This window comes from Phytophthora ramorum (assembly GCF_020800215.1).
Source record: "Phytophthora ramorum isolate Pr-102 chromosome Unknown Phyram_PR-102_s0017, whole genome shotgun sequence".
Classification (NCBI taxonomy): Eukaryota; Oomycota; class Peronosporomycetes; order Peronosporales; family Peronosporaceae; genus Phytophthora; species Phytophthora ramorum.
Window position 1 is genome coordinate 633,585 of NW_027150663.1, and position 23,638 is coordinate 657,222.

Sequence of the window (23,638 nt, forward strand, 5' to 3'; positions counted from 1 at the left end):
ACGTGGAAAAAGAACTGGTGATACTCTTCATATTCTTTGGACTGAAAGGTGTTGCTTTAATATAATGCCAATTTTGCATCAGCATATCTGTCGGTAGCTTCAACGGTAAATGCTCAGCTGTTTCGACAAGTCTTCGTTTCACGCTTGGTCTAGGTATGGTGTGGTTTCAAAAACGCTCTTTGGATAGCACTGTCTTCGCCTACGCTGCCTGTGGGTGCTACATGTAGTTCGAAATAATTCATTTTTGTTGCAAATCTACTGATCGTCTGCAAAACCAGCAACTTGCTGAAGACCTGTATGATTAGTTGTTGGTAATTCTCTCTTGGGTGACCACCTGGACTGGACCGAAAAGTCCACTTCACAGTGGTGGCACACAGAGTAACAGTTGTCGGATTAATACCAATCCAGTTAGACGCCAGTTGGAAGGAGTATCACCACGTTGGTGATCGTCACACTCAAGTACAGTAACCCTCGCTTTGTTTCGAGCTTTCAGACGCCGACCCAACGCGTATTTGAAGAGTAAGTTGCAAAGTTTGGACCCGCGGGCGCCACCGACGTACCGTAGCCCTACTCACTGATGTACATGATCCTAGAAGTAGATTGCTTTAGCTTGACATCTCAGCGAAGTTCGCTTAGCGAACACCATTGCTGTATGTACAGCACGGTTCGTTGCAAGTCAATAGTGCTTGAGACGCCAGAAGGTTCGCTGCATCAATACCAGTCTACTGTCATAGCACGTATAACGTGCAGAGTTTCTTTGACAGCTGAAAAGGTAGACTAGAAGGACGAAGTGTGTTGAACTTCACTACTGAGCTTGACGTTATCACCTCAAGGAGCTTTTTAATCCTAAGGATGCACCACGTCAAACTTGAGCTTGGCTAGGCGCTCGCTCTCCTCCCACAAATTCTGAGCAGCAGTTTTGTCATGAGCGATGGCCTTAGCTTGGACGCGTTTCGGCAGCCCCCAGGTCTCGAAGTAGTTTCCGGGTCCGTAGAAGTCACTGCCCTCTACGTCGGGGCCAGTAGCTGCGTACAGCGTCGGCAATGCACCGGTCGGCGCGTCTTGGTACAGTGGCAGCTTGGAACCGAGTCCCCACATGAAGTTGCTGAACCAACCTCCTTCCGAGGAGGGTGGCCCCATCAGGTTCGTCCACGTAAACCCAGGGTGACAAGCCACTGCAGTCACGCCTGGCAACTTCTGGGCACGAAGACGGCGATGCAACTCGAATGTGAAGAACAAGTTGCAAATCTTTGACTCTGAGTAAACATCCGTCCGGCTGTAGTCTCGGTCGCTCGAGCGCATGATGTCCGATCCGGACGTGAATCGTTCAATCTTGGCACCCGTGTGAGCCAGACTGCTCACGTTCACGATACGAGACGGAGAGCTGTCTTTCAACAGAGGGAAGAGCTGCGCCGTCAGAGCGAAGTGACCCAAGTGGTTGGTGGCAAATTGACGCTCATAGCCGTCCACCGTCTTGCTGTAGGGAACCGCCATGACCCCAGCATTGTTGATCAACAGATCCAGTCGGTCGTGCGTGGCCTTGAACTCGCCCACGAACTTGTTGACGCTGCCGAGGTCACTGACGTCCAGCATCTTGAACTCGACGACACCAGCTTCGGGAGTCGAGGCCAAAGCTTCACGTAGTTTGGTCTCAGCCTCCCTGCCTCTGCTTTCATTGCGACAGGCGAGAACGACGTTGGCTCCTTTGCGAGCGAGCTCGAGTGCAGTCTCATATCCGATCCCCGAGTTGGCGCCCGTGACGATGGCGACCTTGTCTTTCTGGGACGAGATGTTGGAAGCAGTCCAGTTGTCGGGAACTTGAGGACGCGTGTCGATCGAAGCGCTGCTGCGGTTGCCCATGGCCGTCGTGTGTCTCCTTCAAGGCGAGTTGACAAATGGCGAGAGGGGTCCTCGGCGCCTCGAATGATTGGCGAAACTATAATTATTGATTACTTTGTTAGCGCCCTTACAGTTTTAGCCAATGAACAAGCGTATGGGCGTTATGTGCGTCTTGTCAGTCAGACACATTAAGGGAAACACTACCGGTAGTAGGCTTCCTTTGCTATAAAATCATGAACGAGGTCAAGAACGGATGCAGAATAGAAACCGTATTGGCTGTACCAGTGTCAGGGAAGTGAGCAAAAATGGCTAAACTACAATGTAAAATAATAAAATACCTAGGAGACTAGGGACGTTTCGTATTTTGATTACGGTAGTTTAATCTGTGGAGTACGGTACAGTCCATGCTGTCGAGCTCAAGATGCCGGGCGTCAGTGGACGAGTTCAAGACACGCACGGGGCCCTGCAATACTGAGGCCTTGTCCGTCTGGAACGATTTGCTCGAGGCGGCCCAGTTACCGGGAACCTGTCGGTCGAAGTGCTGCTGCGATTGCCCATGCGTCTCCTTCGAAGCGGCCGTGATGATGGCGGCCTCCGTGTTTTATGAACAGGGTCAAGCAATCATGCGTTGAAGCAGCATGGATGAAAATGACCGATTTGCGTTCTCGTCCGCCTGTGCCCGAGAAATGGACGGAATGTGTGCCGCATTTCAGTTGCTGGGCACTTGGGGGTGAGAGGCTGCACTCTTGCTGGAACTGCTACCCTCTAGGCAAACTGACAAATGATACTACAAGCCTGCATCCTGCCTTTGGCAGGTCTGCCAATGCGGCACGAGAAACCGTTAGGTTGATGCGCCAGTACTCGGCTCCTGCATAGCCTTTGCCTTACGCCACAGCTTCTTCGCGCCCGACTCCGGCTTGCTCAACTCGGACAGGTCTTCACGCTGGGTCCGAAGAAGTCTCCCCCCTCCATGTCACTTCCAGTAGCAGCGTACAACGTCGGAGGCACCCCCATCGGACAACCCTGTCGCGGAGAGAAGTTCGTTGGAAAGTTTCCACAGCCGCAGACTTGGTACGTCGAGCCAACTCCTTCGTGAACAGGATGTTGCTCAGCTTAGCCACGCCGTAGTTGTCTATCCCCCGGTACTTGTCCGTCCTCATTCCACGTCGGAGCTGAACGGTGCCTCTGCTGCTTACGGGGTGGCGTGCTCTGTATGAAAAGGGGGAAGAGCTGCGCCGTCAGAGAGAAGTGGCACAAGTGGTTGGTGGCGAACTCTTGCTCGTTTCCGACGGCCGTCGCCCCTGTTGCCGGCAGGCCCTTCTTGAATTCGTCCGAGAACATGCTGAGGTCTCCCAGGTCGAGTTTCACCAACTCCACTTAGCAGCTTCGGGGGCGGCGGCCAACGTCTCGCCCAGTTTGGCAACGGCTTCACGTCCGCATTGCGGCAGGCGAGAACGACGTGAGCTCCCTAGCAAGCAAGTTCCAGAGCAGCCTCGTATCCGAAACGAGCGTTGGTCTCCGTGACGATGGCCTTCCCTTCTGCGATGGAGTCTGAGGGCGTCCGCAAAAAGGGAAACTTGTGACCATCACGGGGGCCAACTCGAGCACCGGCTTCATCACAGTGTTGGAGCTGGCGCGCAAAGGAGCGTACGTGATTCTGGCCTGCCAGAACTGAGAGCGAGGACTCAAAGCCGAGCACATCTAACTACGATACCCGGCGTTGGTAGTGTGATGTTCGTTCAAGTTGACATTGCCGATTTGAGCAGCGTCCACAAGTTTTGCGAGGGATTCAAGAAGGCACACACTCAATTGAATCTGCTCATTAACAACGCTGGAACTGTAGGTGGGAGCTACGCCAAGACTGTAGACGGCTTTGAGCTACAATTCACAACCAACTACCTCGGCCATTTCGCGTTGACAGCGCAGCTTTTCAACCCCCTGAAGAAGAGCAAGTCGTCCCGTGTGATTACCGTGAGGAGCTTTTTGCACCGACAGGCGACTTTGGTCTTCAACGAGGACAAGATCATGGCCAGCAGCGGGAAAGAGTACGGGCAGATCGGAACGTACGCGGTCTCCAAGCTGTGCAACCTTGTCTTCATGAAGGAGCTTGATCGTCGGCTAAAAGCTGCAGTGATTGAAAACATTACGACCGCTGCATCGCACCCTGGATACTGCGACACCAAGATACTCAAGAAGGGTGGAGATGCGAACAAGGAGAGTTAGTTCTGGTGACTGGTCTTCCGCACCGTTGCGGTCGCACCACCGCAGAGTGTGGAGAAGGGAGCGCTGCCAATGTTGTACGCTGCTACGGGGGACGACGTCAAGGGTGGAAACTACTACGGACCAAAGTACTTGGAGGGCTATGGACCCCTTGCTCGGGAGGATCCATCCAGTCTGAGCAAGTCGGAGAAGGCAGCAAACAAACGCTGGGCGTTTAGCGAGAAGCTGACGCACCTCACATTCGAAGTGGTTACATAAAATGCTGTCAAATCCTACATAGTGCCCGAACAACGATCCGTTGTACTACTACGTAGTAGTAGTTTTGGAAGTGACATAGCTGCCGCCTTGCTGTTACGGGGTATACTGGTTACCACAGTTGGTCAGCACAGGTATGAGAAGGAGAGGTTGTGAATGAGAAGAGAAGGTAGGAAGGTTGGATTGTAGCTGTGAACTCAGTTGAGCAAAAAAAACACCAAGAAGCAAACACCAAGAACTCCCCGAGTGGCTTTTGCCGCTCAGCACCTGTGTTCGTTGCGTATGTGGCTGCTACTCGGCACTTGTTTCCTGCAGTTCACAACAGTTCCCAGTTCCTTGATTCGAGAGAGACACCTAAATCGACATGTCAATATCAGCATTAATGGACCGTAGTCGATCGTGGGCATTTTTATGCCGAAGAACGAGATTGCTACTGGCGTCTTGTTCCTGCCGACCCAGCAGAGGGAAACGCGTTTGCTCTGTACAACTGCCACACTAAGGAGTCCCTCATTTCAAACGATCTACACAAGGTACGTCGTATAGTGTCGACGTCGCCACAGCTCGAAAATACAAGCTCATGGCGCGCAGACATCCGATGAAAATTGTCTCCCGCAGCTCTGTGGGGTTAATACGCACAAACGTGAAAATGAGCTTTTTTTCTTCAAAACTGCTGCCGTGCAATCAGGGAGTATCCGGATACGGAGTGATGTAAGGAGCGCAGTCAAAATAGTGTCGAGAAAGTAGGCTTTGATTGCCTACAGTTGAAATCCTGTAGCTGCTTCTACATACTTGTTGCGCGTACACACCCAGTGAACTGGCAACACGAATGCCACAACTCCGTTCTCATGATCCTATCGTCATTTGCTCATGTCGAAAGTCAGGCGGGCCATTTTCTCGCTGAAAGCCCACAGCTTCGTCGCAGCGTCCACGGACTCACTGAGTTCTGCTGGAATCTCACGAATGGGGGACCCATACAGACCCAAGTACCTCGGCCCGAAGAAGTCTCCGCCTTCTACGTCCTCTCCAACGGCAGTGTATAGAGTTGGCAACGCGCCCATGTAGGAGCTTTGGCTTGGAAAATACGCTGCTACCTTGTAGAACGCCCACCACACCCAGTTGCTGCTGGCAGTGGCCGTTTTCGACGTTAGCCCGCTGACGGACAGGCCCGGGTGACACGCTGCTGCAGTGACACCTTCCACACCGCTCACCCTCATACGGCGGTCTAATTCCTTCGCAAACAGGATGTTGTACAGCTTGGTGAGTCCGTAGTTGTACATCGGAGAGTATTTCTCCTCGCTCGTCAGCATGATCTCGTCTTGATCGAAGACCTTAGGCTGGCGATGGGCTTGGCTGCTCACGTTTACAACACGTGATGGAGTGCTCTTCTTGAGTACATCGAACAACTGCGCCGTCAGCGCGAAGTGGCCCAGGTGGTTCGTGGCAAAAAGCAACTCGTACCCGTCAGCCGACAGAGCGTAGTCACCACCAGCGACACTGGCGTTGTTGATGAGCAGGTCGAGACGATCGTGAGTTTTCTTGAACTGGTCCGAGAACTTCTGCACGCTGTCAAGGCTGCCAACGTCAAGCTTCAGGAACTCGACCGTGCCAGCGTCAGGACTGGAAGCAAGCTCCTCGTGCATCTTGGACTGCGCTTCGCGACCGCGCTCTTCGTTGCGGCAGGCCAGAACTACGTGGGCTCCCTTTCGGGCAAGTTCGAGAGCCGTAATGTAGCCGATGCCCGAGTTGGCACCCGTGACGACAGCGACTTTGCCCTTTTGCGATGGCATCAGTGAGGTTTCCCAGTTGTCAGGCACTGGCGATCGGATTTTGGTCATAAGGTTGGCGTAGTTCGGGTGAGTTTCTTGAAGTGTTTTGAAGAATGAGCTCAACCGTGCAGCCTGCAGTGTGGGCCTTCGAGTTGCTGTAGATAGTGGCAGCTGTATGACCGCAATCCACAGCGAATGGAGGTCGAATCAACACGATTTGGAGTGGAATTCGTGCGTTTCCAGAGGCACTCCACACTTTGTCTGCGAGGTTGACGCTCATTTTGCGATTATGCAGATATCCCAGAAGATTTGGTGTAGGATGACAAGGCTGCCAAAAGGCTGCAAACACCCCCATCGCGAGGCTCCATGCACCTGATTGTCCGGACTGCAAAACCTCAGCTACGAAGCAAACACGCGTGAATGAACTCAACATGAAGACGTGATCCGGTTTGCCTAATCAACGCGTTGCCGCCGTGCTTAGTTAATCTGTGGTAGCTGTTCTGAGCCCAACGACATGCTGTTCTGCAACCGCAGAAGCTCAGGCGCACGAGATAGTCGTCCGGGTCTCGATACAAACAACACAACCGATGGCGCGAGTTGCCTTGATATCTGTTCACTTGGCCACCTCATACTTGAGATGCGTCAGCTCCTCGCTGTAAGCCCAGAGCTTGGCAGCCGCAGTCGCGTACTTGCTAAGGCTCGACGGGTCCTCGCGAATCGGATTTCCATAGATCTCCAAGTATCTGGGTCCGAAGTAGTCACCGCCCCGAACGCTGTCGGCCGTAGCAGCGTACAGCGCAGACAACGTCCCTTTCGGAGGACCTTGCAGCGCCAACAGCGCAGACGTGCGGTAGATCATCCACCAGAACCAACTACTGTTCGTTGCCGCTGACTTCTTCATGATCTTAGTGTCACAGTATGGGCAGCTGCAACCGTGATATTTTCGATCCCGGCGGCTTTCAGGCGGCGGTCAAGCTCTAGCGTGAACAGCAGGAGGAATAGCTTCGAGTTCGAGTACGTTCCGAGCTGGTTGTGCTCCTTCGCGTTGTTTGCCATGATCTTGTCGTCGTGGAAGACCAGCGTCGCATGCCAGTGCAAGAAGCTACTCACAGACAACACGCGACGACGCACTCGCCTTCAGTAGGCCAAAGAGCTGTGCTGTTAGCGCAAAGTGTCCTAAGTAGTTCGTGGCGAACACCAGCTCGAGTCCGTCCACCCTTTGCGTGTACGTGCTGCCTCCAAGTCCGGCGTTATTGATTAGCACGTCCAGTCGATCATACGTCTTCTTGATCTTCTCGTAAAAGTGGCGAACGTTACTCAAGAGACCCAAGTTTACTTACAAGAACTTGATACTGCCGAGATCGGACGTTGTCAACAGAACTTGTTCAATGTCGGCCAGCGCTTTCTAAGCACGGTCTTGGCTGCGGTAGGCTGGGCAAGCGGGACGGGGCTTGGGAAAGGACCTTTGTCGAGAAGATGCTGTTGACAATATGCTACGAAAGCAAACCGTCGATCCAATGAAAACCTCCAGCGACGTCTTAGTTACTAAAGCAGACGTCAATTCCCAGCAAGGGGTGCGGACCCCGCTGCCAAGCACGAACTTTACTCGACGTCGACCGCTTTAAAGCGCTGGATTGGGAAATCCATGCCTAGCCGAAGTCGCGCGAGTCGACACGGACACAAAACCTACGCCAGCGTTCGTTGCAGCAGGACTCCACTGCGATTCTCTTGGGTTCGCTAAGAGACTATTTTGACGAAATAGGCAACCAATTTCCTGGCTAGTCAAGTTGGTTGATCAGAGATTTGCCGAACCGGCAAAATCGGCAAATATAGCCGAAAATCACAATAAAATTAGTGGGTTGAAATCGTCAGAAATTCAATCTGAAAGTCCAATATCCAACCTGAATGTAGATCTACATGTAGATACTGTAGTATCATCCACTCGGCCCGTGACAGCGGAGGTTTCCGTGTCAGTTCCTGGAGTCGTGTAGACGATGAAATCTGTGGACTGGATTGTTCGCGGCATTGACTGTAGGCTACAGTCTGTAGCTCAGCCCAAGAAGGTCCGGCGGAGGAAGTAAAGGCGGATGCGGCGCAGCTACCTCTCGATTAGGCGCTGCGGGTCCCACCCCAGTACGCGACCGATGGTTTCCCCGCGCACACTACACTTAAACTCTTGCCTCGCGCTCAGCTGCACACAATGAGGCTCGACGGGTTGCTCGTGTGGCAGCTACTGACTTGGTTTGCCACTCGTTCCGAAGGTCTTCTCCAGGGTCGCGACCTCCGTGAACACTGGGACCCAGGGGCCAAGATGTCTACCTCTTACGATGCCTTACGGGAGGTTGCACGTGGTTTGCACCACGTCGAGGCAGCCGGCACGAACGCGTTTGCGTCTTTGAGTATCACTCCTAGAGATCTGCTGTCTTCACCAAGCCGAGAACCTGCCAGCACACACGTCTCGTACAACTGCACGTCGACGTCAGCCATCTGGAATCTTCAGCAAGACCCCAACGTACTGCGTCTTGAGCACTTTGAGGCCAGCGAAGCCGCTGCAACTGCCACCATTCGGGTCGCAGACTGCTCCAATCTGTCGTCGTCAATGGATCACGTTGTGATCGTCAACGCGTTCTTCGGGGTTGAGTTTGCTGGGATGCCTGCGTACTTCTACGTGGTGAACGCTTCTGAGTTGGAGAGGTGCCAAGTGAGACTGGAATTGGCTCAGGCGACGTTCACCCAAGTCTATCCAGACTGCAAGATAAAGTTCCGTTCCACTGACATCGCCAACCTCATAGGGACAGAATCGCACGAGGCCGCCGCTGCTATGCGGGCTCGTCGCAGTCTTGAAACGAGCTCATTTGGGTTTGTGAAGGACTCTTCCTGCAAATACGACTGCGGTGAAGAAGGTGACGCAGGGGAGATCGATGCCGACAAGTGCTGGGCTAAAGACGCTGATACGTGGATTGAAGTGCAGTGCAAAGTGCAGTTCTACGAGAAAAACAGCAAATGCAGCAGCGAGTGCGGCTACGAAGGCGACAACGAGACGCTGGCCCCCAATCAATGTTATGAGTGCTCCTCCAGTGATGGCTCGTGCAAGCTCAGCTATTCGTCAACTGACGACGGATGTTGTCGAGTGTTGGAGTGTGGGGCTGTTGAAGACACCGCAGTTACGTCTTCTGGAACCTTGTCGTGGAACTTGGACGACGATACTTTGGCCGTGAGCAACTCGACCTACCCGATATTTGAAACAGGCAACTGCTCCGACACGTCCGATCCGTCGACAGATTGCTGCCGTGTCACGTGCGAAAACTGTTTTCTCAATGTTTCAATCGCGTCCTTGTTTGCCGATGTGCAAGTGATTGGTGTGACGATTGATGAAGCAATCGAGATGGAGCTGGCGGGCAATGCCAATCTCGAAGTCGCCTTGTTTGCACCCAACGGATGCACTCTGGACGAGACGACGCAGCTTAAAAATGCCAGCTTCACCGTACCTCTAGGTGAGACAGGTATCAGTGTTGAGATCACCATGGGCTTGGACCTACGCAGAAAACTATCTCTCCAGCCGCATGGATCGACAGCATTCGTAGGAGCTACTGCGGAGCTGCAGAGTCTGACAGCAGGCTCGCTTCGATCCGAACCTTTCCACAACGTGCAGATCACGAGCAACATCTCCAACAAACTCGCTCAGAGCAGCATCGACCTTGAAATGGAACTGGAGCTGATCCCATCATTCCAAGCTTCCCTCTCGTTGCTAAAGGGCCTCGCACAAGTTGGTGTCAAGGTCGAGTTCATGGTCTTCCTCGAACTAAACAGCACTTTTCAATCCCCAGAGCCATTTCCAGGTCTCTCGTCCGAGTATCTTGACGAGTCCTCGCTGTGGCGTGGGGGCGACTGTCGACTGCCGCATTTTATGGAGTACAATTGCAACGCTGGCTACGGAGAAGTCAACATTTCGATCCCGCTGTCAGTCAATGTTCCTGCCATTGGCAACGAAACCAGCGAGCTCGATGTTGCGTCGTCTGCAGCTCGCTCTAGCTACAGCCTATTCAGTGGGTGTGTTGCCACCGCGTACGACGCGGAAATTATCCTCTTGGTCGCAATTGACACGGTGTCTTCTCTGTCAGATAAAAAGAAGGAAGCGCTGCAAACGATTCTTATGTGGACGCTAGGCATGACCGACATCGAGCCTGACTTTGTGAACATCACGTCCGTATCCAGCGTCACAGGCGAGATTTCCATCACACTGTCTGTGCCTCCCTCACTCGGCGAACTCTATCCGAACGCATCGGACTTCGAGTCTGAAGTGTATAGGCGAGCGAGGAATGAAAGCTTCGCCAGTACGGTTACCAAATATGTTGGTCTGGCAATCGCTTCACTGTGTGGTGACAATTCGTGGGGTGCCGAGTGCAACCAGTCTTGCAGTGAAAATCACTGCGCCAGCGGAAACGTCAGCTGCAATTCTGTGGATGGAACGATTCTCTCTTGTGGCTCGTGCAAGGATGGATACTGGGGGTCAATTTGTGATAGCTCCTGCGAAGTACCTGATGGCTGCACGAGTGCGCGTTGCAATCAGACTGACGGGGGTGAAATCGAATGTATTTCATGCGAAGATGACAGCTCGCTGTGCGAGGATCAAACGTCTGGGTCGGTCGCTGTAGCAAATTCCTTCATCGTGTTGGGCCTGTTGATCTGTACGCTGTTTGGTCTTTCTTGATTGCAGCAAATGACAATCCACTACACCTGAAATTGTAATACACCTCGGCGTCGGCCAACAGCATGTCGGTAGTTTCGATTTCCCAAGTATTTTCGTCCATGTCAGTACTGACAGGCGTGTAGGCTTCTAACGGCTTCACTCGTTGGTGTCTGCATGCGTCGTACTACTTGACCAGCTCGTAGTGCACCAATGGTAGGTCAAGACAGCTCGCCGCTGCCCGAGCTCCATGGTAACAGGCCGGCGCCTCCAGGCCGACTTAGTGCCTTGGCACTGTCCCTGTTGGATTCAGTACTGCATCGACGCGCGCCCAATTCTCCAGGCGATGGAAACCGCAAGGTGACGCCGTTCTCAAGACGTGCTCGGATTGCACGAAGCGCTCACAATATCAATGGACGCAGCCGACGAGAAGGAGAGCGCAATCGACGCGAGGCAGCGAAGAGCAGGAGAGAAGAGGCCAGTCATCGAGAAGGGAGCCCTTCGAATGCCACTCCGAATGTGTCCATGAGACGCTCGAGCTCAATGGAGCAACTGAAAGCAGGGTTGAGCAGTAAAATGCTGGGGCTGAACTCGAGTACCGCTCGGAGTTTTAAAATGAAGGTAGTTGCGAGTGCGACTGACACTGGGAAGAAAGAAGCCCCCGAGGTTGTGACCAACTACGTGTACGACATGCCCGAAAAGAAATCCAAGGTGAAGGCTGACTATGACGACATTGACGACCTTGAGAATGACGACTTTGACCACGATCTCAGTGATGAGGATGAGGAAGATGAAGACGAATTTAATTTCGAGTTACGGCCATTGGTGTCCGAGGATGAAGATGAGATGGCGTACTTCTCACACCGCATGGGCGGCTCGGACTTCAAATTACTCCGCCGACATGTGCTGCATCCGCACGGGCGTATCCGTTCAATATGGGATACTGTTGCGCTCGTGTTGATAATATGTAGGGTGAACTCTGTTGCATCGTTTGACAAGCTTTCGCGCTGACGTTGACGTGGTATTGTGTTAGGGGTCCTCATTATCGTACCGTTCGAGCTCTGCTTCAATATGAACGACTCTCTTCGTCGTAGAATTTTACACTTCGACCTCTTCGTCGATGCCATGTTCGTTGTGGACATCGCCTTCAAGTAAGTCCTACTTCTGCCATCTCTTCGCTTGCTGCTCGATCTAACGTTGCGCTGTGTTCATTCACTTTCAGCTTCAACACAGCCGTGGAGGACGACGGCAAGCTGCATTTTTCTCTCCCCTCCATCTTCCGGCACTACACGCGTGGCTGGTTCGTGCCTGAAGTTCTCTGGACGTTGCCCTTCTACGCCATTTTCGAGGCCCACGATTCTGAAGCGTATGGATCTGGTGGTTCCCCCACTAACCCCCTCTTTCGCTTTGCATCTCGAAGCGCGTGGTTCTACCCAACAGTACGCTGCCTGCGTCTCATGCGTGTTGTCGGGCTGCCACGACTTCAGCGTCGGCTAGAGCACTCGCTTCTCATCTCTTCCAGAGTCAGCAGTCTGGGGAGTTTCTTGTTCGTGGTATTGGCACTCTCGCACGTCTTCAGTTGCCTTTTCGCGTACTTGGCGTTTAACGATGAGGACCAGCTTGAGTTTGCCATCTACTCTCGAGTGCTGCAAGACTCCGAGCTCAAGACTCGATACATTGCAGCTTTCTACTGGTCGATGATGACTATGACCACTGTCGGCTATGGCGACAGTAGGTAACCTTGCTTTCCGTCTCACTTGATTGAGACCGTGCTTTCCTTACTGACTTGTTCCATGATGCTAGTTACCGTGAAAACGAACGCCGGAAGACTCTTTTCGCTGGCCGCAATGATCGTAGGTGCTGGTGTGTTTGCCTACGGCATCACGAACGTTGTGTCGCTTTTCCAGCAGCTTTACGAGAATGACACAGCATACCGACGAGACATGGACCAGATCAATGACTTCATGCAGGCACGCATGCTGCCACGAGCACTACGCGATAAGGTTCGTGCAAACACTTTCCACTGGCGCAAAGCTGCTCGAGGCGAAAACAAAGAACGTGACCGCGCTATTGTGGAGCGCATGGCGAGTTTGATACGTACCAAGGTGGCAGATCGCTTCTGCGAGGAAATGATGCCGCGCAAGATGCCGTTTCTCGCCGGCTGCAGTGCCGAGTTCATCCACGACTTGTATCTGCGCATGCGGGTCCAGTGCTACTTACCAGGGGAAGACATCATCAGCCAGGGGGACTACGGATCCGAAATGTTCTTCCTCTTCGCGGGCCACGCACAAGTGTTGCTTGGTATAACCAAGGTAGCTCTCTTCGGTCCCAACTCGTGCTTCGGAGAGTTCAGTATCGCCAACCCACGCAAGCCCCGACTCGCCACCATTCAAGCGTTGGACTTCTGTGAGACACACTGCATCGACCGAGAGCAAATTCTGCGGATACTTCTGCGCCATCCGATTACACTGCGCTCCGCACGTCAACTCGCGACCTTGCGCTCTCGAAAAGCGCTTACCTTGATTTACGAAACCGGTGGCAAGTCACGAACTCTGTTGCAGGGGTTGGCTATGGTGTGGCGTGCGGAGGGCGTACAAGGGGTGTTGCCGGCAGGCGTACTACCTGATAGTCTGCCATTCTTGCAAGAGTTTGCTGTCACTCACAGCATGGTTAGGGGGAATTCGGTAGCTAGCAGTGTCTTCGTACCGCAGTTTCAGCTCCAGCAGTTGCACCCCCAGAACCTGGATCCAGCCCAGGTATCGCAGCTACAGCAGTACAATGCGACTATGGGTCCCAATACCGGAACCACGACTGCGCCATTGACCTCCAGCTTGACGGGGTCAGCTCGTCGCCAATCAATTGTGGTAGATCCTACGAGCTCTCGCCGCCAATCACTTGTGGTAGATCCTACGATCGCGTTGGCCACGACTTCAGGAACCCCTTCACACCACCAACGTGGGCGAGTGACAAAGCTGCCAAAAATCATCCCAGATGGGCCGTCAGCTTCTGATCTCCCTCTCAAGGAAAGAGACGCCGTCAGTGCACGCAAAGTCGTGAATGCTCTTGCAGGTGGTCGCCCCAAATTGACAAGAAGCGGATCAACCACCAATTTAAGGATGGGTATCCCACTTGCTGTCTTACCCCCAGTGGCGGCAGCGCCACCACCTCCCCAAGACGATCGCCTGGAGCAGCTTCTCACTGAAATCCGCAACGTTGCTAGTCGGCAGAATGTGCTGGAACAGCAACTGAAAGCAATGCTGGAGAGCGCATACCCCGGACCAGAGACCCAAAGTAGCAAGTTAGACAGCGGAATCATAGCCTACGAAAAGGGTCGCTTCGACGAGCAGCACTGGATCGATCGCCAACATGCCCCACCTCTTACGCGCGACCGATCCGCTCGCCATATCGACCGAAAGATACATCGTGACGGCGCGGATACCTGAAAACAGCAACGAAGAAAACAAGCCAGCACACTAAGAGCTCATTGCGTTTACTGGTCCGTGGGTAAAATACAAGAGTTCGATGTTGCTGGTCCCTCTGGCTCACCATATCTGTCTACCGAGCTCTACATATGTGCCTACCTTGTCAAAAGAGACCAGGTGTCGATTCAACCTGTGACACCTCGCCACCTGCAAGGCGCACAAGCCACTTGCGGACACTGTCCTCCAGATCTTGGCGACTCTCGCTGCTGTTACGAGGAAGCAGCGAGATCTTTTTACCCTTGTAACTGAGTCCCACAACAAATGCTGAGAGCATCACAAACAATGTCAGCCAGAAGAAAGCCGCTACAAGAACAGTAACGTACGTGCTGCGTTTCCGAACTGCGTTTGCCACAGCGCGCGCTTGTCAGCAGGTTGTGTGTTCATATCCACCCAGCAAAACGTCAGCGGGTCTCTTTGAAACTCACTCGCGAGCTTCTCCACAACACCAAACTGATCTGCTCGTATCACAATTCCAACTTCAGTTCAGCTTCCAACCACCCAGAATCCACCCAGAATCCACGAACCTCTCACACTGCAACCATGCCGTGTATCATCCGGAAAGAACACGAGCGTGCGTCGACCTCTCGCCGTCAAATAGAGCGGATTCAGCTCGTAAATTGACGGCGCAAACACCTTGGCAATCTGCTTCAACGGGCTCTCACGCGGCTCCTAACAGCCCAAAAATGCATCAGCCACCTCAAAAATCCCTCATTTTCACTAATTTCCCCCACCTTGTGCTCCGTGGGCCTCGTACCCTCATCCTCCGTCGTCTTATTGCCCAATGACATTAGCCCCGCCACAGCCGCGAACAGAACGACAAGCAGGAAAGGCGTCGACAGGTGTGACAGGTCAAATCTCTGGCTGTAGCTGTAGTCGTAGCCCCTCCCATAATTGTTATAGCCTCCGTAGCGCTGCTGCTGCTGCTGCCTGTAATAGTTTTGTTGTCTCTGTCTCCGCTCGTGCTCCGCCGCTGCCGGCGCCGGCTTGTTGAGCTGGTCGTAGGCCGCTCCAATGCGCATGAATTGCTGCTCCGCCTGCGGGTTGCCTGGGTTCTTGTCCGGATGCCATTTGAGCGCCAGCGACCGGTACGCACGCTTGATCTCTGTCTCGGACGCCGAGCGTTGCACGCCCAGCACCTTGTACGGGTCCTCCCCGAAGCCGCGCGCCCCCGCCAGCAGCACCAAGAGCACGAACGCCACCGCCCGCATTGGAATTTAGGACTGGGCGACTAGCGTAACTGAAACGCAGATTGTATTCATTATAGCAGTGACTGGGTTTTATGTGGGTGGGAGATATTAAGATTCACGAGATACCATTGGCTTTACTACAAAATAACCCAAAGCGCTTCCGCGCCAAGCTCTAGCAGTTTTGAATTCCGCAGTAATGGAGGACGAGAGCTTGTCGAGCGTGGACCAGTTCCTGCGGGACAACGGCCTGAGCATCTCGGACCCGGGCGCGGGTCTGGACTCGGAGGACGAGGACGAGCTGCTGCTGAGCGACGCTGACGAGCGCGCACCGCCTCCTACGCGCAGCCCCAGCGCGTCGCCGCGCTTCGTTCTGCTGGAGGACGAGGATCTGCTGCTGGGGGACGAGGACGAGCGATTCAGTGGGGACAGGACGAGCGAGCGACGACAGGATGAGCAGGAGAAGGACTCGCTGGACAGGTCCATGCTCTTCGGGGGTTCGCAGCTCTCGGTGACGCCCCCCAGGGAGCTGCACAGCGTGGCCTCGTCCTCGTCCATGCTGGAGCTGCAGCTGCAGCAGGTGGACGGAGCAACTTCGGTGTATCAGATGACACCCCAGCAGGAGAAGGACCGACGGGATCTGGTCTCAGCGGCCTCTTCCTCGGTTTCGTCCGGGAGGGTCTTGGATGAGGAGCTGAACGATGCACTGGGGGTACCCCGTGTGTCGTTGGGTGGGCGGTTGAGTACGTCTTCGGGGGAGGGAGGAGGGGGCAGGAGCAGTGCAGGGAGTGACAATGAGAGGAGCTCGAAAACGCGGCGAGCGCTGTTTACAGGGGACGAGGTGGAGTCAGAGGAGTCGCGGGACGGAAGCGTCCAGACGGCGCGGTCGGCACACGGTTCTGGTGATGAGAGAAACAGGTGGAGTGAATGCCCAAGTGAAAGTGACCACCAGTCGTTTCACGAAGAGAAGAAAGAGGACAATGACGACGAAAGCAGCGTTGAAATGCGACGCGATGACGTTTCTGAAGGTGTGAGTGAGAAAGAGGAAGGGGATTGGAACGGACTGAATGACTTGCTGCGGAAAAACGGACTTCCAGCAGTTCGATTTCGTCGTGTCGGGTCAGGGGAAGTGCTTCCGGACCGGGACTCGCTTTTCAGTGCAATTCATGATTTTGGTGTGCAGTTGGAGCGCAAGAATGAGGTAGAAAAGCTTACACTTGCTGCAGTTGGGATAGTTGGTGCTGACTGGCATGCCTTGTGTAGACAATCGAAGACCTGGTGCTAGCGTCCAAACGGAACTCAAGACTACAGAGCAGGCGAGATGGGGAGCTTCAGACTAACGAGAAAAAGAACGAGGACACGCAGCGAGCTTTGGAAAAGGCGAAAGCGGAAATTCAGCGTTTGAAGGTGAGATTTGATCCTGATGTTGCCTAGCATGGCAGTATTCTAACGCCGTCATGTGTGTATACGTCTATAGGCTTTGCAGAAAACCGAGAGTGAAAGTGCTGAGCTATTATCCAAAAAGCTGAAGAGCTCATGTATTCGACTTCAGCAGCAGCTGAAGGTTAGCGAGCACCGGGTGAAAGCCAAAGAGGTTATTGTTGAGAGGATGCAGACCAAGCTTCAGCAACAAGTGGACAAGGAGAACATGAACAAGACGCGAGACCGTCGAGCGTTCCGTAATCTGCAGGACCGAGACCCGCGCCGTGCCAATCCACGCGACATCCAGGCTCTTGAAACAATTGGTGTGTATGAAGCGCAGCGTGAGCAGATGCAAGAGGAAACCGACCACTTGAAGTCGCAAGTGGCTGCGCTCAACAGTGAGCTTCGCGATAAGGACAACTTGATTGCACGCCAGAGTAGCGCAGCGCTGAGATCGGAGCCACCAGTTTGGGACGAGTGTTTGGACGAAGGCGGTGCGGAGCGTGCATCTGGATCCCAGTCTCACTTTCGATACCGTCCAGCGTCGTCATCTGTCGCTTCAGATGAAATGATGCTGGAACAACTCGAAGCAGCCAGGCGCGAACAAGAGGTGGCCGCAGCCAAGCTGCGTCATCGCGAGGCCGTCATGATCAAGAAGGTTGCGATGATTGAACAAGAGCTGCTGGCGGCCCGCGAGACGATCGGCGAGCTGAAAGAGGAAAATGCGAACCTAACTCTGGAGGCGGAGTCCCGTCCTAGTATCCGTGATTACCGTCTGAGTCAGCGACGCATTCACCAGCTCGAGAGGCAGGTGGCCGAGAACAAGCTCGCATTGGAGGAGGCCAGTGATCTGAACGAGTTGCGAAAGTACATGGGAACGAAGGAGCTCGTGGAGCGAGATCGTTTGAATCACCGACTTCATCTCAACCGGCTGAACACGCTTCCGCGCGAGACGACGCTGGAAGTAGTGAAACATGTTTGCCGCGTGCTTCACCTAACAGACATTACCCTCATAGCCCCGAGTCTCGATAAGCTGTGCAGTGTCGTCGCAGCAGTCCCACGCATGGAAAAATTCATCCGTGATGTCTGTGGGTTCGTATTTCTGCATGTGAACGACAATGCCGAGACGAAAGACGCAGGAAGCGCTAGGTTCGAGTTGGAGCAGGTGCTTCCGACGTTGCAACAGTGGATGATGGAGCGAAGGAAATTGCATGCTTTGGAGGGGTTCAAAGCATCGATTATCACGGAGCTTTGCAAGCGGACGGTTGGGCCAGGCATCCTAAACGATACTGAAGATGGTAACGAGACCGAGAGTCCACCCAGCCACCCGACCACCTTGTCTCGCGCTGTTCATATCGTCTCAGAGCTGGTGGAGCTTGAGAAGAGTGTCATACATCATCGGGAGATATACACTCAAGCTGCTGCGGAAGTGGAGGTAAGGCTGGCTCTGAAAGTGAATGTACAGGTTGCCTTGTCTCACTCTGTGGTCTTTGTCGTGTGTATCTTTCAGCGTCGTCCAAATGTGTTGATCAATCAGATTGTGAGGCACTTCTCACACCTCTTCCAGGTCAAGAGTATTGAGGGGGTTCTTCCAAAAATCAACGTAAGATATGTTGCTGTGGTGTTGGTGCGGTTGCCTTGCCCCTAACTGGTTGCTTGCTCTCTGCTGCGTGAACAGGAAACCTATTTGTTCGTAAATGAGATGAGGAACTTCCTGCACGCTGTCCGTGACCTTCTTTATCTAGGTGCGTGCCTTGTCAGGGATTGAGGAAGCTCTTGAACGCGTCTTCGCTGACTTTAATAACTGTCATGCCGCTCAGAGAAAGATACATCGTTGGTGCACTGCTTGAACGCTATTCGTGAACGACTGCAGGATAATGCCTCCAACCCCGCTCACGCACAGCAGTCCGATAAACACGATGGCGCTGGCACAAACCAGGAGAATGTTTACGGCGGCAACACCCCCAACTTTGTCGTAGAAAGGCGGCGATCACAGCCAAGCGGTAACGTTGCTGCCAATGCCGAGGCGAACCTTGTAGGTGTTCGGCAAGTGCGGGAAATGAGCGTTCTGGTACGGGAGCTAAAGCGTGAGCTGGGTGCAGCCACGATGGAGGAAATCCTGCCGAGGACGAAGCGCTTGATGGAGCTCTTGAGCCTGTCCATTCACAATGCTGACCCGGAAGACGATGAGGAATATGAATAAATCTTGGGGGGGGGCACTGGTTGCATCTTTCGCCTCAACACGTAATGAAAGAAGCGATTTGTGGTGTCGAATGCGATGCAACGCGAGAGCACGAAGAAGACGTTTTCGACGGAGTCGGTCGTGTGGACAAATGTCTTCCGTGAGATGCTTCCTTCTTCTCTGAATTCTGTCGACCAGTTCACGGTGTTCCAAGTAAATCCCCACAGCAAGGTCGAACCGGGACAGCACTACCGCATTGAGAACACCCACGCATTGGCGCAGAAGGAGAACCGCGAACAAGTCCAATGTTTGTCTCAAGTTTAGGTGAGATGATTCGTTCTAGCGAGTGAAACAAGCTGGATTGTGTGATTCTGTATATCTACGATCGCAATGGCCGAGAATTGTCCGGGAAATTTGTACCAGGACCGAACTTCAAGCATGCCGGATCAATGGTGGAAATGATTCTATCAACCATGTTTCCAGTGCACTGTCGGAAGCGAGTGAAAAACTGAAGGTTTATGATGATATCGAGATCGAAGGACTGTGCTACATGTCCAAGGTTTCAGGAAAGCATGTACCACTCAAGGTCAGCGTTGCTTTTTCAGAGAAATGCCATCACGACTGCTCCATGTGCGTCGAACTTTCGTCTTCCAACAGGTTGCTTAATGGAGTGAGAACTCATTACTCTTGGAATAGTGCGCCACCAGATACTACATTTCTTGAAAGCGTGTTGGGGACAGGGTAAAAAGAGGGCCTAGACGTTCATTGCCTAGACTACTGATGCTATCTCTGCCCCTCAGGAAGACAGGGCTCCGCTATCGTGATACTGCAGGCATCCAACTTCTCCTTGACGATGGAGATCGGAAGGGGTGTGGACAGTTCCATGATCGAGTAGCTGAACGGGAGCTCGTCTTTCGGAGACTGGCAAGACCCCACAGGGACGACAAGACTTCCAGCTCCGGTGCGAGATGGGTGGAACACACCGTACAGCGCCACCTGAACGAGTCCGAGCGCGGCGTTGACGCTCGATGGCACGATCAGAAACAAGTCGAACACGAGGATGCCGTAGACCACCCACAGCAAGTTGTTGATAGTCCCCGCGAGGATCATCGCGAACGGCAGCGAGACTGAAGACCGCGTTTGTAGCACAGTCCGGATGGCAGCGAGAGGCGACGCGTACAGCGCGAGGCTGGAAGCGACCGCGATGATACCGACGACCAACGTCATGGTTTGCTGTGACTGCTGGAACAGCCCGCCCTTGCCCAGTACGACGTACAGCGTTACCGCCGCATTGCAGAGTAGCGCGATGGTGCACGTTCTGATGACGGCTCTGCGGTCCGTTGCCCATCGGACGTACACTGCGAGGAAGACGACGCTGAGCGCGTCGCCGATAGCATAGGTCGTGAGTACGGGGAACTCGTTGTCCGTGACGTAGCCGTACAGCATCCTGGAAAAGGGAGAAAGCGAACGGGTTAGTTGCGGTCATCACTCGGTAGCTTCCACTCGTTGGGCGTTCGTCGTACCAGATGTGGTTGCAGACCCAGAGCGTTGCGAACGGCAGAATGGACGCGTTGCCGACGTCGCGGTGTCGGTGCATCCGGTACACGGCCGATGAAGGACTGGCACACATGTACAGCGCCGACAGCGTCGTGACCACGCGCATGACGTCGACGAAGGAAGTCCCCATGGATCTTGAGTGCGCGACGGCGGGCGTGGAGCCGGACGGCCTTTGCTGCGAGGATGCAGCGACTTGAATTGAAGCAGGTTGATTGGCAAGTGGCCATCGGAGAAGCCGCAGCGGTGCTGGTTCAAGTCATTCGCAGAAGGTGATGAGAGCAGCAACTCGTCTTGCGTGGCAGCCACCGTCCGGATCGAGAAACCTCTCCTCGCTCTCGCTCCGATGGCGCCACTCCTGGTTTTCACTGCTTGTCGACGGATCGCCCAGCTCGTTGTCGGCCCTCGCATGCAGCTGTCCATTCATCCGCACCGCTCCGCCCGCAAATGGACACCTCTCAGCTAATCCCAAGCGGGTCACCTCTCAGCTAATCCCGGGCCACCATGGGGCTCACCAAGAGAAGATTCACAGCAGAGACAGGCACGGCACGTTCAGGAGGATTGTAAACGAGCACGAAGCCAATCCAGTGGGCTCAGTGCCGGAGACCAGGTTCGACTGACGCCACGCCCCGAATATTCCGAACGACCACCAGTACGCGAGGGTCATGACGCTGCTGAAAGCCTGCGAGATTGGCATGACATTCACACCTGGGACTGGCCGGAATTATAATAAGACCGAATGCTCTCGAGTCCCCCTGAAGCGTGCAAGTGGCGCGTATGCAATGGCAGGTAACATGTGACGAGGCTGCATTTACCCGTATGCATTGCCCCTTTGCGACTGTCCGTCCGGAAACAATCTGACATGAAAAACGCCGCACAATTTTTTGCATGCGCGAGCACCGGACTGCTGCGGGGGGAAGTGGCGAACAACGTACTTGGCTTTGGAGGATTGTCACTCGAATCACTTTGCTTACCTCTCGGTTGAGCCTGTAAAGCGAAACCAATGATCCTAACTTGCTACTTAGACATTTTATTTTTTATTTTTTTGCGGTTACAGTCGATTGCACGAGACGATCAAATCGCTGCTTATATAATGTTCGGTGCTTCTCAGTTGCACAGCGGTCGCTCCTGACATCGTAGTGAAGATGCTTATTTGATTTATAATTTATAATAAAAAACTAACAAAATGATTGAATTCGTTAAATTTGTCCAGGTTTCGCTTTATTATACAGGCTCAACCGAGAGGTAAGCAAAGTGATTCGAGTGACAATTCTCCAAAGCCAAGTACGTTGTTCGCCACTTCCCCCCGCAGCAGTCCGGTGCTCGCGCATGCAAAAAATTGTGCGGCGTTTTTCATGTCAGATTGTTTCCGGACGGACAGTCGCAAAGGGGCAATGCATACGGGTAAATGCAGCCTCGTCACATGTTACCTGCCATTGCATACGCGCCACTTGCACGCTTCAGGGGGACTCGAGAGCATTCGGTCTTATTATAATTCCGGCCAGTCCCAGGTGTGAATGTCATGCCAATCTCGCAGGCTTTCAGCAGCGTCATGACCCTCGCGTACTGGTGGTCGTTCGGAATATTCGGGGCGTGGCGTCAGTCGAACCTGGTCTCCGGCACTGAGCCCACTGGATTGGCTTCGTGCTCGTTTACAATCCTCCTGAACGTGCCGTGCCTGTCTCTGCTGTGAATCTTCTCTTGGTGAGCCCCATGGTGGCCCGGGATTAGCTGAGAGGTGACCCGCTTGGGATTAGCTGAGAGGTGTCCATTTGCGGGCGGAGCGGTGCGGATGAATGGACAGCTGCATGCGAGGGCCGACAACGAGCTGGGCGATCCGTCGACAAGCAGTGAAAACCAGGAGTGGCGCCATCGGAGCGAGAGCGAGGAGAGGTTTCTCGATCCGGACGGTGGCTGCCACGCAAGACGAGTTGCTGCTCTCATCACCTTCTGCGAATGACTTGAACCAGCACCGCTGCGGCTTCTCCGATGGCCACTTGCCAATCAACCTGCTTCAATTCAAGTCGCTGCATCCTCGCAGCAAAGGCCGTCCGGCTCCACGCCCGCCGTCGCGCACTCAAGATCCATGGGGACTTCCTTCGTCGACGTCATGCGCGTGGTCACGACGCTGTCGGCGCTGTACATGTGTGCCAGTCCTTCATCGGCCGTGTACCGGATGCACCGACACCGCGACGTCGGCAACGCGTCCATTCTGCCGTTCGCAACGCTCTGGGTCTGCAACCACATCTGGTACGACGAACGCCCAACGAGTGGAAGCTACCGAGTGATGACCGCAACTAACCCGTTCGCTTTCTCCCTTTTCCAGGATGCTGTACGGCTACGTCACGGACAACGAGTTCCCCGTACTCACGACCTATGCTATCGGCGACGCGCTCAGCGTCGTCTTCCTCGCAGTGTACGTCCGATGGGCAACGGACCGCAGAGCCGTCATCAGAACGTGCACCATCGCGCTACTCTGCAATGCGGCGGTAACGCTGTACGTCGTACTGGGCAAGGGCGGGCTGTTCCAGCAGTCACAGCAAACCATGACGTTGGTCGTCGGTATCATCGCGGTCGCTTCCAGCCTCGCGCTGTACGCGTCGCCTCTCGCTGCCATCCGGACTGTGCTACAAACGCGGTCTTCAGCCTCGCTGCCGTTCGCGATGATCCTCGCGGGGACTATCAACAACTTGCTGTGGGTGGTCTACGGCATCCTCGTGTTCGACTTGTTTCTGATCGTGCCATCGAGCGTCAACGCCGCGCTCGGACTCGTTCAGGTGGCGCTGTACGGTGTGTTCCACCCATCTCGCACCGGAGCTGGAAGTCTTGTCGTCCCTGTGGGGTCTTGCCAGTCTCCGAAAGACGAGCTCCCGTTCAGCTACTCGATCATGGAACTGTCCACACCCCTTCCGATCTCCATCGTCAAGGAGAAGTTGGATGTCTGCAGTATCACGATAGCGGAGCCCTGTCTTCCTGAGGGGCAGAGATAGCATCAGTAGTCTGGGCAATGAACGTCTAGGTGCTTCATATTACTTTTTTTATTCAAT

The 23,638-nt window shown here is 54.0% G+C and overlaps 9 protein-coding genes across 9 annotated transcripts; 4 read left to right on the forward strand and 5 right to left on the reverse strand.

The window, feature by feature from the left end:
• Positions 1-846: 846 nt before the first annotated feature.
• On the reverse strand, positions 847-1,860 carry KRP23_13353 (Retinol dehydrogenase 12; the record flags this gene model as incomplete). Its single annotated transcript, XM_067884051.1, has 1 exon — positions 847-1,860. The coding sequence occupies one exon, from the start codon at positions 1,858-1,860 to the stop codon at positions 847-849; it is 1,014 nt and encodes a 337-aa protein (XP_067738672.1).
• A 1,710-nt stretch (positions 1,861-3,570) lies between these two features.
• Positions 3,571-4,062, forward strand: KRP23_13354 (Retinol dehydrogenase 14; the record flags this gene model as incomplete). The annotated part of the gene is made up of 1 exon (XM_067884052.1): positions 3,571-4,062. One exon carries the CDS (start codon positions 3,571-3,573, stop codon positions 4,060-4,062), a length of 492 nt encoding a protein of 163 aa, XP_067738673.1.
• Positions 4,063-5,171: 1,109 nt separating this feature from the next.
• Positions 5,172-6,149, reverse strand: KRP23_13355 (WW domain-containing oxidoreductase; the record flags this gene model as incomplete). The annotated part of the gene is made up of 1 exon (XM_067884053.1): positions 5,172-6,149. The coding sequence occupies one exon, from the start codon at positions 6,147-6,149 to the stop codon at positions 5,172-5,174; it is 978 nt and encodes a 325-aa protein (XP_067738674.1).
• A 544-nt stretch (positions 6,150-6,693) lies between these two features.
• On the reverse strand, positions 6,694-6,981 carry KRP23_13356 (uncharacterized protein; the record flags this gene model as incomplete). Its single annotated transcript, XM_067884054.1, has 1 exon — positions 6,694-6,981. The coding sequence occupies one exon, from the start codon at positions 6,979-6,981 to the stop codon at positions 6,694-6,696; it is 288 nt and encodes a 95-aa protein (XP_067738675.1).
• Positions 6,982-8,679: 1,698 nt separating this feature from the next.
• KRP23_13357 (Potassium voltage-gated channel subfamily H member 7) lies at positions 8,680-14,210 on the forward strand (the record flags this gene model as incomplete). Its single annotated transcript, XM_067884056.1, has 6 exons — positions 8,680-8,781; positions 9,733-10,414; positions 11,393-11,734; positions 11,801-11,918; positions 11,990-12,498; positions 12,571-14,210. 6 exons carry the CDS (start codon positions 8,680-8,682, stop codon positions 14,208-14,210), a joined length of 3,393 nt encoding a protein of 1,130 aa, XP_067738676.1.
• Positions 14,211-14,352: 142 nt separating this feature from the next.
• KRP23_13358 (DnaJ-like protein subfamily B member 11) lies at positions 14,353-15,457 on the reverse strand (the record flags this gene model as incomplete). Its single annotated transcript, XM_067884057.1, has 4 exons — positions 14,353-14,513; positions 14,573-14,704; positions 14,774-14,918; positions 14,981-15,457. The coding sequence occupies 4 exons, from the start codon at positions 15,455-15,457 to the stop codon at positions 14,353-14,355; spliced, it is 915 nt and encodes a 304-aa protein (XP_067738677.1).
• Positions 15,458-15,632: 175 nt separating this feature from the next.
• On the forward strand, positions 15,633-19,058 carry KRP23_13359 (uncharacterized protein; the record flags this gene model as incomplete). Its single annotated transcript, XM_067884058.1, has 6 exons — positions 15,633-16,634; positions 16,697-16,840; positions 16,911-18,290; positions 18,366-18,458; positions 18,534-18,600; positions 18,676-19,058. The coding sequence occupies 6 exons, from the start codon at positions 15,633-15,635 to the stop codon at positions 19,056-19,058; spliced, it is 3,069 nt and encodes a 1,022-aa protein (XP_067738678.1).
• A 762-nt stretch (positions 19,059-19,820) lies between these two features.
• On the reverse strand, positions 19,821-20,724 carry KRP23_13360 (uncharacterized protein; the record flags this gene model as incomplete). The annotated part of the gene is made up of 3 exons (XM_067884059.1): positions 19,821-20,061; positions 20,395-20,484; positions 20,561-20,724. The coding sequence occupies 3 exons, from the start codon at positions 20,722-20,724 to the stop codon at positions 19,821-19,823; spliced, it is 495 nt and encodes a 164-aa protein (XP_067738679.1).
• A 1,953-nt stretch (positions 20,725-22,677) lies between these two features.
• KRP23_13361 (uncharacterized protein) lies at positions 22,678-23,581 on the forward strand (the record flags this gene model as incomplete). Its single annotated transcript, XM_067884060.1, has 3 exons — positions 22,678-22,841; positions 22,918-23,007; positions 23,341-23,581. The coding sequence occupies 3 exons, from the start codon at positions 22,678-22,680 to the stop codon at positions 23,579-23,581; spliced, it is 495 nt and encodes a 164-aa protein (XP_067738680.1).
• Between the last annotated feature and the right edge of the window lie 57 nt (positions 23,582-23,638).